Source organism: Tachypleus tridentatus, chromosome 12 (genome assembly GCF_004210375.1).
Source record: "Tachypleus tridentatus isolate NWPU-2018 chromosome 12, ASM421037v1, whole genome shotgun sequence".
In the NCBI taxonomy this organism is placed as follows: Eukaryota; Metazoa; Arthropoda; class Merostomata; order Xiphosura; family Limulidae; genus Tachypleus; species Tachypleus tridentatus.
Window position 1 is genome coordinate 69628241 of NC_134836.1, and position 13839 is coordinate 69642079.

The window sequence follows — 13839 nt, forward strand, 5'->3', positions numbered from 1 at the left end:
ATTGCAAGTGTGTTATTCTTTATATTGAAAGAAAATAATCAATACGAATCTCTATTACCAAATTAGCATCACGATACGAAATAGAATTAAAAGTTGTAAAGAAAGTGTTATAGTTCAAAGGTCGTAGGAAATAAGCTGTAACAAATTTCATTTGGACGTGGAAATTTAATCGTTATTGTTATTTGTCCAACCTTTTCTTATCGCGCCTTGAGGAACAACACTCATTCAAGGATTAGAACAGTCTACTGTTGATTTATTCCGATTTAAAATGAAAAACAAAACGTACTCTTTTATTCTCTACGGTTGATACAGACAGTCTCTGTTCACTTTAAAGTTTACACGCGCTGTTATACAACCGATTAAGTGTACTGAAAAACGAAGATGGTTTAATGTCGAGTTAAATTCCTACTGAGTAAATTAGTCATATAAGAAATGTTTTGACCCATAGTAACCGGTCGTCTTTAGGATACGTTGCATTGTGGATAACTCCTTACTGATGACGTCAACACTCGTTTTTATTCGAGGTGTGAGTGAAATCAAATTCAGAACATATTTGTTTGTTTAGAAATTGTTTATATAAAAGTTAAAATGTCGCAGTAGGTTTTAAAAATATTCTCTGGTTTTGGGGAAGGTACAGAAACTTTATTGAACTCCTGTTATGGAAAAAAATAGCCAAAGTAGTTGGATACGTTCATTGTTTTTCTCTATCACTGCTAAATTAGGGAAAGCTAACTCAAATAGTCTTGAAGAAAGTTTCCTCGAAAAGTCAACGCACCAATACTTACAATCTATTAAACAATTTGTTATTCATATAATCCTTTATGGGTGGCCACTCAGTGTGTTAGAGACAAATTTACGGATTAATAACGCTATGGTGCAGTTTTGGACAAAAACAAACTTATTTTTTTACACAGATGCTTAACCATCTTGCGGTAAAACCAATGCATGTGAAAAAAATGAAGGACAATGTAAGTTGATATACTTTCTTTGCTACTTTTAGCGATGATATTCTGTTCTACATTCTTGGAAAAAATACCCTAAAATGGATTAACGTTTTACAGTGTATCCAAACCGTATGAACGGGTGCGATTTAATTTTTCGAAAATGAATTAATTGAGTTTTCTTATATATGTTCATACTACAAATATATATATAGTTTAAGAACACCGTACTTTAGTTAATTGAATCTTGTCGTTTTGTTGTTAAGCGCAAAGCTACAGAATTAGTTGTGTGTGCTGTGGGTATCAAACCCAGATTTTTAGTTTTAAAAGCCTTCAGACTCACTGTTGAGCCACTAGGAGGTGCTTGTTTACATTATCATAAGTACTGCTGCGTGAAACTCTACATGACTGCTTGTTACGCTTATAAATTGTTGTTTGCTTATTTGTCGGTATATCAGCAAAATGGGCTTGCTTATTCGTTTTTGTCTGTGCGTTATGCCAGTAATCTTTGCGGAAAAAGCCTCCAAAACTTTGGAAATTATCCAGTTCTTTACGTAAAATTTTACAAGTGCTTGTGATGATTTGAAAAACACGAAGCATTAATTTTTTTTTTTAAATTACGAATATTCGAAATAATAATGATGCGAAACTTTAAAAGCTGAAACAAAGCTCTAAGGGTGTTAACGTTTGTAAAATATATAGTGCACATTCAAATTTCCCGTTATTATAATGAGTTGAAGAGTTTATAAGGCTTATGTTCTACAACGAAGTAAACGGTGTGGATTTTATTAAAACGTTCTAAAATCTTGTTCAAAATGGTAAACATAACATTTACCAAATCTTATGTTATATAAAGGTTTAAAATATACAATATTTTCTTCTGGTCGACGCTTTTCATGAAAACAGAAAAAAAAAAAGTACGTTAGAAAACATAGACAGTTTTTAAGTTTCGTCTTTTTAATCAGGTGCGTCATCTTGTAACCATAATGTTATCCTTTACATTTGGTGCTTATATGCATAACTAATATAAAATTATTTGAAAAACAGATTTTTTAATTAGTTAATCCCCTGGTATAAGTTCTAGATCCTTATTATCTATGTTGTGAACTTTTTTTTTTTTTTTACAAATTGATGAAGAATGGTTATAATTATTTGCAGTTGTTACAAGACGTTAGTACTAGGCCTATTATCATGGACGGCGCGTATGAAAGGCGTAGTTTCTGCATATTGGTGAAGATATTTTTTTCTAACCGTCTGAGGGGCACTCCTCTTGAACATCTATCATGAAAACAAAGCCTCCCTAAACAAAATGTCCTTTACAGAGAATTATCTTCATCAACCCCAAAATATTATCCAGTATATGTGACAGCCTACCCGAAGAAGAATCAGCGCCGCATATTATATATTTTTTACATTTTAAATTTAGTCCCTAAGGGTGTGTGTGTGTTTTTCTTATAGCAAAGCCATATAGGGCTATTTGCTGAGCCCACCAAGGGGAATCGAACCCCTGATTTTAGCGTTGTAAATCCGTAGGCTTACCGTTATATTAGCAGTCCCCAACGGAGTTCAAAGATTTAAAAGAGTGTATCATAATACTATGTGTAATACAATATATCGTGGCTGAAATAGTATTAATATATACTCTTCAAAGCAGTGTTAAAATATAATAGGTCAAATACGAGTACTATGATAAGTATGTATTCCGTTGTTGTTGTTTTTCTAACTGAAACAACTCCTTCGACATATTACGCTAACTTGAATACAATTAAATGAAATTTTGTAGAGGTGGAACATACTTATTCATATATTTATAAAATTATAGTTCTTTTAATATCCAAGATCATTTTCAGAGTGCCATAACCTAATATTGTCCTCTGATAGGTCAGCGGGAAGTTTACGAATTTTCAACTCTAAAATTTGGGGCTCGATGGGCTAATAACAGTTATCCCGTTGCGTTGTTTTGTGCTGAAACACACCACAAACTAAATACATAGATGAACTCTGTCATGATGCGAAGTTTTACAAAATGTTAATAGTAACGACGAATGAATGCTACTTTTAATCTATGAATTTAAAAAAAGCGAATAAAGGATGGTAATCTCATCAAAACATTTGTTTTCAGACGAAGTGAAAATTAAAATCGTTCAAAGATACTAAATTATGTCGATTCTCTAATTCTTCAGATAATTTACCTACGATTTGGAAATACCTTACGTAAAAGTAATGGTGATTATTTACGTTATAATCAATGAAGGTAAATAATATCGAAATTAAAATAACTAATATTAACCACGACGGAGCGTGGTAGGCCATGCAAGCAGAGCTACATACTTGATTAGGCTACTACTTATATCTAACCTAAATCACGTTTTTAGCTAAAAACAAGAACACTATCTTTACCTTATGTTACCCTGCCATGTTCTAGTAAAACGCATAGTTAAATCTAACGCTTCCTTTTTCATTGATTTTTAAGAGTTCTATTCAAGATCAACTAATCATACTGTAATAAGACATTTCAAGAAAAACTGAGTCAAGTAGAAACGTTTTAAGGATACAAACATCTTTGATTTATATTCTAAATGAATGGGCGGAAAGTGATTGAACAATTACGAGATGTTTAACTACCCCTTTATTCACCAGCACTTGAAACTTACTTATGTAACAATTACCGAATCCTAAAATACACGAATTATAAAGAGGGATCTCAGAAAACTTTCCACAATGCCAGAAATGAACACTTTTATCAGCCTCGCACATGCCCCTTTACGTTTACATCAGGAGAAAGTTAGCGGGAAGTTTTTTACTTTATATAATAGATATATCTAAAATATTATTTTCAGACACTAGAAGGAGCCACAGGCAAAGTACTTCATCATTCCCTAGCGCAATGAAAGTAATTTATCACTTCCTAGTTTATAGAAATATTGAAATCAGTTTTCTAAAGTTCACATCACTTTCACAACGATCAAAATAACAGATGTATCTGAAAAAATTGGTAAATTTAAATATCTACAAAACTTTCATAAAGTTAGTAAACAAAAAGATGCATGACGAAAGCAACACCACCACACACCTTATTAAGCCTAACCCCAGCAATAAGCGAACTGTTAGTTGGTTGAATAATTTTCACGCAGTTATATATATATATACTCTTCAAAGCAGTGTTAAAATATAATAGGTCAAATACGAGTACTATGATATGTATTCTGTTGTTGTTTTTCTAACTGAAACAACTCCTTCGACATATTACGCTAACTTGAATACAATTAAATGTTAGTTGATTGAATAATTTTCACGCAAAGTTATCTGTTCACTGCCCATTACAATGACAAAAGCTGATTTTTTTTTTTTAACAGTTCCAAGGTTATCACAGAGCTACCTGGAATCCAAATTAGAAGGAAACCATATCTTGCCTGACCAACTCTTAGTATTTGTAGCGTTCTCATAAACCCAGCTTTACATTCATAGTCGGAGCACGTCAACCAGATACTTTAATTCTGAAATGAACTTTTTCATATAAATTACTATTTTTTTTTTATAAATACCTAGCGAATGTATGCGGAGACGTTTCAGTTCTTTCAGGATATCTGCAAGTATTTCGTTTTCCCCAGTAAACGAATTCTACATTACAGCCAATGCTTCTAGGGTATATAACATTAGCGCTTAAATATAACAAACTAATTTAAGTTTTCTTTAGTCAGTTCGACGACCAGACCTTTCTTGAAATACTTCAAAAACTGAGCTGCGGATTTAACCTAGTAGTGTGTGTTAAATAACTTTTTATAAAGTTGACACATAAGAACACTTATATTTACATACACATTCGTAGACGATGTCCAAATGGAAAAGATAAAATGTGGGTTTCTTCATTACGAAAAACCCATTTGAAATAAAAATATCTCAGAACGGCTGGTATGGGTATTAACACTTGTTGATAAGGAGAGAAATCAATAAAAGTGTTAATACCCATACCAGCCGTTCTGAGACACAAAATGTGGATTTGTGTGTGTAACATGTTGCTAGTAACACGTCATCAAACAATCTTTGTTAACATGGGGAACCAATGTTAAATTTAGTTTTAAAATACCATAATTTAAGAGGAGTGCACCTCCTCCCCAAATAAATCTAGGCATATTGATCATATATTTTTCAGTTTTTATATATAAACTTTTGTATCATTTAATAATAATAATAAAAAACTATAAACACTATTACGTTTGATTTGTTTGAATGATCATTCACATGGTTTTATATTTAACATGTATTCATTACATACGAGCTTGCCAGTCTTGAATAAGGGACAATTTAGGAGGTTTCAAATCCACTCACAGTAATGTTTCTAGAAATGATCACAGCTTGCTATATTCTCAAACTTATTTTAATAATTTAAAAACTAGCCAGAGTCATCCATGTTTGTAATGTTTTATTATTTCTGATGTACAGACAGAACAAAGAATTAATACCACACACTAATTCAGACTACACTGTCAACAAGTGACTCCCACATGGATCACCTTCAGTCACACCAGTGAGAACAGTGCTTTTGTAAGTAAGAAGCTGTGAAAAACAAAACAGTGGTGACTTTATACACATTCGTAGAACTAAGTGAATGACTTGTTTTTCTCAGCTATATACAACATTATCTGAATCACCATTTGTGAAACGAATAAAATACGTAGTTCGCCAGCTGACCAACACGGCAACTAGTACTTACACACTTCTTTCCTTATCCAAACTGGTACATTTCCTTGGAATGTAATGGGTAAGCTAATTATAACAATAAAATACTACAAAGTCTTAGTTCTGGAATAATGAAAAACTAATGTTCTATAACCAGGGCTGCAAGAAATGCCAAACCTGCCCAGCTGGATAAACTGTGAGCAAGTGAAAGTCAGTGTAAACTGAATTTAATGTAGTGTGCCTATGTCAATCTTTCTTTGTTAAATACAATATTTTCAATGGTTTTGACAAGATGTCAAGGTTAAATCCCATGCTGGATAGAAGTGTTCTTTGTATGGAAAACAAAAAGTAACTGAGCTGATGGATCTTTACTTTGGGTTCTTCAATTGGTTAGAGAGCCAGTCAAGTCCTTCATACAATCCATCTCCACTGGTAGCACATGTGGCCTGGATGTACCAGTTCCGGTTCCTCAGCGAATGAAGGCCTAGCTTGTCTGTAATTTCTGCTGCATTCATGGCATTTGGAAGATCCTAAAAACATACAAAGAATAAAATAAGTTACTCAAAATGTTTTAAACTAAAGTTTCTCAACAGATCATTTGGCAAACCTTACATTCCAATAAACACAACTTTTCATATTCTATACTCATATGTTTACGGTCTTCCAGTGGTGTCTTTTGACACCAACATTTAACAAATAACTAAACTGGGCAAATTACAGGCTGAAATTCATTGAAAAAAGTTAATTTTACAAAATCTTTCTTGTAAATGTGTTATACAGAACAGTTTTTTCCACTTAACAACCAAAGATCTTTACTTTGCAACTGACAATTTTCATGTGATGCTCACCGTGACAATGGTTGGTTTGAAGACTGATATGTGACAGCTATATTTAAGAATTATTCTGCATTTTAAATAAAGAGAGAAGAAAATATATTTCGATGAATAAACATTTTCTTCAAGAAATTATGGACTATTACTTTTTTGCGAGCAACTATACAGGTTTCAAAGGTTAAGGTTCTAAAAAACAGGATGCTGGCTTATTTACTAGTTCATATTTCTCAGACACTGAAATAAGTACGTTTATATTCACATTCACTAATAAAAATGTTCCACTAAGTGGCCAATGCTAAATTTTAGCTGGTTGCTGAAAAATTATAAACTGTCATTCATATAAGTCAGGTAAAGATTACATAATCAATGCAAAGTTTGTGATTTGTTCTCTAACACTTGGTGTACATAATTTGTTTGAAGTTAAGCACAGAGCTACACAGCTGGCTATCTGTGCTACTGGAGAGGGGCTATATAATATGATAAAACAATTTAATTCTAAGGGCTAAACATGAAAACCTACTGATCAGTGAAGATTAAAATATTTTATTACATGACAATTTACAAAAATTGTAAAACAAATAAATACTTTCTAATGTATTAAACTAATCTAAATTCAGATTAACTGAGAAGTTCATCAAATTGTAACTAAAAACATGTTCTGATAGTGACTGTTAATTTCTAATAGAGAAGCACTTTCACAACTGATTATAGAAATTATCAAATTTAATTTTATATAAATAAGCCATAACATGCAACCTCATCCAAACTATGAAATTTACAGTTAACCTAAACTTAAACACTTGCTTTAGTCAGACAGAACTCACTTTCAGTAATTTACAGTGTAAAAATTTAAACACTTGCTTTAGTCAGATTTCTTACTTTTATTAGTAAATTAGAGTGTAAAAAATGGAGTTAACACATACTTTCATCTAACAGACTTCTCATTTCTACTAGTAAAATAGTTTTGGAAGATACATTTCATAAGAAAAAAAACATTTTAACATAGAAATTAGATAATTTTGAAATGTCAGTTGAATGTATCTATCATACTTGTCATGTATATGAACATGAAATGTAACTTAACCTGTTTATTGGCAAAAATCAGAAGAACAGCATCTCTGAGTTCATCTTCACCCAACATCCTCATCAACTCTTCCCTAGCTTCTCCGATTCGTTCTCTGTCATTACTGTCCACTACAAATATAAGACCTGAAACCAAGAAATAAGCTTGTGTGAAACGTTAAGGGTCTTTTAAGTTTCCTTACATATATTCTGTTTCATGTCATTAAAAGCCTACATAAACTGTACCCACATATGTATGACACATCTACATTTAGGTAATATTTGAACTTTTCTTGACCTTTCTTCTCAAATCATTTAATGCTTTGAAACTAGTCTTAACCCTCATAGAATATATAAATAAAACAGTGAAATGTAAAGGGGGACAAACACAAGGGGTCAGGGTTTTTTTTAGATTTGAATGAACACTGAAAATAGTGTAAATGGGGTTTTAAAAGTTAACAATTATTACTCCCCTGTGGATAACTCTACTGGCATTTAAAAAGGATTTGATACCAACACAGCCAGTAACAATCCTAATGCTAATAATAAATAAATATATCTTTTATTGCACACTTAATACATTACCTATTTATATTAAAAAAACAACAACAAAGAAACCGACTTCCTAAGTCAAGCTTGCCAATTACTGTATGTTTTATGTACGTACTGGTGGTTTTTCATTAAATAACTTTTCAGAGTTATAGAAAAAAACTCACCTAAACAATATGCACTTTATTTCTCTTCACTACACAACTTCACAAGAACATGTAGCAGTAGGAGAACCAGTTTCTAATATTATCTTCATTTTAAGGTGTAACTAGTGCATGTGATGCACAATAAATCATTGCTATCATAAGAAAGGCCATGCTAGCACCCATAAGTGGTGATAGTCAACTAATTATGGGAGTAGCATGAAGGGGTAAAATGAAATTTTGTTGGCTCACTCCCATTTGGTTAAATATTTCATATTGGAGGATATATGAGCATAGAGACAAGCAGAATACCACTACCATACTCTCAACTGAAGGGTTTTATAACTATTCCTATGTTTTGTTTGTATTTTACTAATCCATTCAGAAGGATGTCTTCATGGTCCACCACTCCAGCAACTGGAGAGTGCAAGGAGGGGTTGGTGGAGAGTCTGGACAACACCCAAGACAGTGCATTGAGTGACCATGAAACTTTATTTTTAAAAGCAAAACACACTGATTTATTCAATATATGGCATGGAAGAGATGGGCACCACTGATTCCTGCATTACCCATGTAGACATGGGTGAGTACGATCCATTGTAATAAATTAACAAGTTCTGTAGCAGGGTGGAAATATGAAATAATTTCACTCAAGAATAATAAGTTACAAATATTACTATTGTATAATAGAGTAAACCTGTTGAGAGAAATTAATACAAAGATATGGAAAAATATTAAAACAGAACACTTGAAGAGAGCACAAAAAACTAAACATGAGTATTGGTAAACAAGAAGTGACAGTTTGGTAGAATTGAACAGAATATACCAACAAGTGACAGGAAAGCACGTTGCATTGTTGTTAGTAAACAGTTATTGCATGATGATTTACAAAAGAAATTATTTGGAATTGGTCAATTCCAACTGAGGGGAGAAAAAAAAAAGAAAAAGGCTTATGGTATGCAATTTTTTTTTTTTTTGCAAAAATTGGAAATCACTGAACAAGAATAGCTATTTATATGAGCAGAGGTAATGTACCACATCAGAATGAAGACTACGACAAAACAATGATAAATCAGTTTTTCTGAAATGAACAAAAAAAATAATCATGAAATGGTAAATACATTTTGAAATGTCTGTCCAGCTTTGCCAATATACCAACAAAAATATTAAACAATGTCCTAATACACCCATTACACAATGCAATAATTATCATACAAGATGTCAAAATTAAGTGGAAATAACTTATATTTAAGGCATTTCTTTAGGACTTTTATTATGGGAGACAGGGATACTCATAGGTAATGAAATTCTAGTCACTCAACACAGGGATACTCGTAGGTAATGAAATTCTAGTCACTCAACATGACAGTTGAGAAATATAGTACTGGTGCATGACATTATCAGTAAACATGACAGGTAACAAATGTATTATATATACCAGTACTTCTCAGCCACTAACTAGTGGGCTGTAAGAAGGCTTAAGATTCAATGATATATTTTTTTAATTATACAAAAGAGTAAACTATATAATAGAAATTACATAATACCTCACAAAATACAAACTTTAAATTAATGTCATGTGCATGGATTCAGCACAGCAACTAGGAAAACACTTCCACGTGTCATATTTCTATAATTTTCTGCAGTGGGCCACTATAAATTTCAGAGGTAAAGAATTACTGACTTGTACATAAAGCAGGTAATTTCATTACATTAACAGGAAGTTAACAATACATACACACATACAGTGGAAACTAGAATGTTTTAAAAGATGTATTACATACCTTGTGTATTCTGAAAATAGTGACGCCACAGAGGCCTAATCTTATCTTGACCACCAACATCCCACACAGTGAAGCTTATATTCTTGTATTCTACTGTTTCAACATTAAATCCTAAAGGATCCATAAAAACACATTACTTCTTCAGATACACTTACAACTGTCTAAGAAAAGATCTCACACAAAAGAAATATTACAACACGAGGAAGTTTCAATCTATTGCAATTACTGAGATACAACTATGCTATATACAGTAGAATGCTTTCTATGATTTTATAAAAAGCTGTTTCTAAGTTCTTGAACTAAATATGCAGTATTACCAAGTGTTTATTTAGCTCAAAACATGACAACTAGGATTCACTATGTAACACAAATTTTGTTCCTGGATAGTATGTGTTATTTCTTAATTACTTATGTTGCAAAAGTATAGAAAATGACCATTATTCTCTTCAAACTTTGCTTTTGTGACCTGGATAATGAAATTTAAAATTAACCTATTTTCTATGTAAAAATGGGCAAATTTTCATTTGCATAAGGTGTGAATAAAACAACATATGAATCAAGATTTATACGCATTTATACTAAAGTCATACAAAAATGTTTAGAAGTGAGTAGTTTTTTGAGATTTGCAACTGTAATGTAAATCACTTACACGTATCAGAACCCAAATATAGTCTCCCATCATGTTTTTGTTATATATTTCCAGGTCACAAAAGCAAAGTTTGAAGAGAAGAATAGGTCTTTTCCATTTACTTTAGGCATAAGTAATTGGGAAATAACACTTTCTGCCCAGGAACAAGAAAAAGTAAAAATTTTGTTACATAGCATTATGAAACCATCAAATATAAATATTACCTATAGTTGGAATAGTGGTAACAATTTCTCCTAACTTCAACTTGTATAAAATTGTTGTTTTCCCGGCAGCGTCAAGCCCGACCATCAGGATACGCATTTCTTTCTTCCCAAAAAGGCCTTTGAATAGATTAGCAAATATGTTCCCCATTTTCTGGACCTGGCCACCTTTAACCCTTTAAAAGATCAATACATTATTTGAATAAAGTTACTCATTATTACACTAAAATAAACTGAAATCTAGTCCACAACAAGATACCAAAATTTGTTATCAAGTTTAAATGTTCTTCTCAACAAATTTCTTAAATATATGAGAAAAACAAATACGAGAATACACAAACTGGAGAAAAATATTCATATACTAAGTGTTGGGTTTTGTCACTGAAACAACAGTTATCAGACAGTAGCCAGACACGGCAAAATTACAGAAGTATTTGAGGTCTTCATTAAGGATACAAGAAAATCTAATTTTGAAACAATATCAGCCAATGTTTCTTATAATATTAACCTCATGTTTTCCTTTTAGTCTGAAATTGATGGGTCAAGTGATATCTTTATCAGATTTAACCATTAAAAAACACAAGAACATGTGTTACTGTGATTACAAAAACATATCCATGAGATTGGCATGTACACACCATCAATACAATATGCAGAGACAGTGTATGTTATGGAAATAAAGTGTTCCTTAGTTATACTAATCCTGACTGACTTGGTACATCAATGACAAACTAACTGAAACTGAGGGTTCCTAGTTATTACTATTTCCATTTACTTAAACTATCCAAGTAACCGAGATAGAACCACCAATCTTTCTTGCCTTTATTACAGTAAGGTCATTAAGGTTATCCATTACTGTATATCTAAAAGGAACATATCTGGTTGCCACCAACTTTTTAACTTGCACATACCACATACTGAGGGAAGCACTTCACTAGTCAATTAACAGGGCTTATCTCTTGAGGTCATTAATGTCACTTTGAATAACCACTATTACATTTGTATGAGCCAAGTGAAACTGGCAAAACAAACCAATTATTTTCTACATGCTTTAAAGAATTCATTTAAATTGTTCATCACAAAATTTGTATAGACTATAGTTATAATATCACGCCGCTTTACGTATATGAGAATTTCAATTACTAATATTTCAAGCTTTTTCTATTACGTACTGATAACAGTCTTTTATGTATGACGTAATAATTTAATACACAGTTTGGTTCAAATAAACGATTAACCTCCTAGGGCGTGTTAGGAGATCGTTAAGCCTATTGAAACTCCAACAATTTTAGGGCTAACAAAATCAACCACTCATGCCTTTTTTCATTTCACAAAGAGTTACCAACCGGTAGTAATAAAAATGAAGTTTACTTAATACCCGTAAGACACTGTAAAACATCACCTTCCTCACTCGGGATAATTAACGTACAACACATAAAAAATCATTACCGTACACTTTTTCTGCTCAAATTGCTCCTAGTTCATATCTCACCTGAAATTAAGAAACCGGCTACACGCAAGATGGCGCGATGTGGAGGAAACGAGGATTTACGAGAATCACTTCGTTTTGCCACGTCAGGCGAAACAACAAGATTTCAACATATCACGTGACATATATTTAAAATAATAATAGAATACAAATTTAACAATTAGACCGTATGGCTGGAGGAATGTAAATATTATTAATTTATGTATCCGTATAACATTAACAGCCTAAATATTCCGATTTTCTCATTTCCTTTTTAATAACATTCCAATATTAAAATTTTCTGAACTATCACAAGTTATTTAACCTTTCAATAATTATACTCATATTTATTTGTTGTACATAATTTAGTAACTTTTTAAAAATACTAAATACAGTAAAGTAGAAAAAAGGACAACAATCACCATTTTCACCTTATTTATATATACACAAAATTATTGTGTATTTTAAGGAAAATAACGATTTCCTAACAAACTCGCAAATACTAGCATATTCGACTGGATTGGTTTGTTTAGAATTTCACGCGGAGATATTCGAGGGCTATCTGTACTAGCTGTCCGTAATTTAGCAGTAATAGATCAGAGAGAAGGAGCTAGTCAGCACAAACTACTGCCAACTTTTGGACTACTTACCAACAAATAGTGGAGTTGAATGTTACATCATAACACCCTCAAGCTAAAAGGACAAGCATGTTCAGTGAAGGGATTCGAACTCTTTATTGCATATTGCGAGTCGAGCGCTTTAACCACGAAGTCAAACCAAGTTGCAAACAGGTATGCGTCACACGTGTATAAATGTAAATTTAGAAAAGAAATCTGGGATTAGATATGTGAGCATTGACTATATTACGTTTTGTATAGTCACATTAATTACTTCTGTTAATAATATTTGCAGTAATGGTTTCCATCTCTTTTCACGAACCCCTAGCAACTTGCTATATGGGTCGGTTTCACTATCACTCTCTTTCTGTTAGAAGCTGCGTTGCTATAACTACTTATAAAAGTTATAATGAAGCCAAAATATTTTGGGGGGATGTGATGAATAAAAAGGCTTTAGCAAAGTTGTGCATCACTGTCGAAACTGGTGGAAAGAGATCTAATGGAAAATAAAGAGCTGAATGAATGGACAACCTCCTGAGATAGCTTGTTTCACAAGGAAGTGATTATCTGGACAACACCTGGAGGTGAGCCGGCTCACCAAGACAGCTCGAAAGTAAGAGAAAGTGGTGAGTGATTGGACAACATCTAAGGTGAATAAGCAAAGACAGGACAAAAGTAAGACAAAAGGCTGAGTGTTTGGGTGATATATATTTTGAAGAGGTTTACTGCACCAAGACACACAAAGTGTTGGACGTTACAAGACAAAAGGGACTAGGAAATGTTTTAGATCTACAGTACTGTGAATTCCTGGATCAACAGTGACATACCATAATGATGGTTTTGTTTTATAAGTTGTGTTTTAATATTATTTAATTATTAAAAATAATACTTACGACACTTATTATAGCACATA

The 13839-nt window shown here is 32.3% G+C and overlaps 1 protein-coding gene and 1 long non-coding RNA gene across 3 annotated transcripts; one reads left to right on the top strand and one right to left on the bottom strand.

Moving 5' to 3' along the window:
- The first annotated feature begins 911 nt into the window (after positions 1-911).
- Positions 912-5152, top strand: LOC143233518 (uncharacterized). The gene is made up of 2 exons (XR_013018199.1): positions 912-968; positions 4298-5152. It is a non-coding gene; the product is annotated as an uncharacterized LOC143233518 (long non-coding RNA).
- Positions 5153-5347: 195 nt separating this feature from the next.
- On the bottom strand, positions 5348-12463 carry LOC143233517 (ADP-ribosylation factor 1-like). Of its 2 annotated transcripts, none has more exons than XM_076469817.1 (5): positions 12334-12463; positions 10845-11017; positions 9993-10103; positions 7539-7663; positions 5348-6151 (listed from the first exon to the last, which is right to left on the bottom strand). In XM_076469817.1, exons 2-5 carry the CDS (start codon positions 10990-10992, stop codon positions 5990-5992), a joined length of 546 nt encoding a protein of 181 aa, XP_076325932.1. In that variant the 5' UTR covers positions 10993-11017; positions 12334-12463; the 3' UTR covers positions 5348-5989. The 2 variants fall into 2 exon arrangements, with proteins under 2 accessions (XP_076325932.1, XP_076325933.1); XM_076469818.1 differs by having other exon boundaries at positions 12291-12383.
- Positions 12464-13839: the final 1376 nt, after the last annotated feature.

Bases quoted from the DNA above. Each gene is read 5' to 3' on its own strand.
- LOC143233517 (XM_076469817.1), bottom strand. From the start codon at position 10,992: ATGGGGAACATATTTGCTAATCTATTCAAAGGCCTTTTTGGGAAGAAA. The intron at 7,664-9,992 runs GTATGTAATACA...TCTTGGTTTCAG, and splicing joins CTATTTTCAGAATACACAAG to GTCTTATATTTGTAGTGGAC. The intron at 6,152-7,538 runs GTTAAGTTACAT...GTATGTTTTTAG, and splicing joins TGATTTTTGCCAATAAACAG to GATCTTCCAAATGCCATGAA.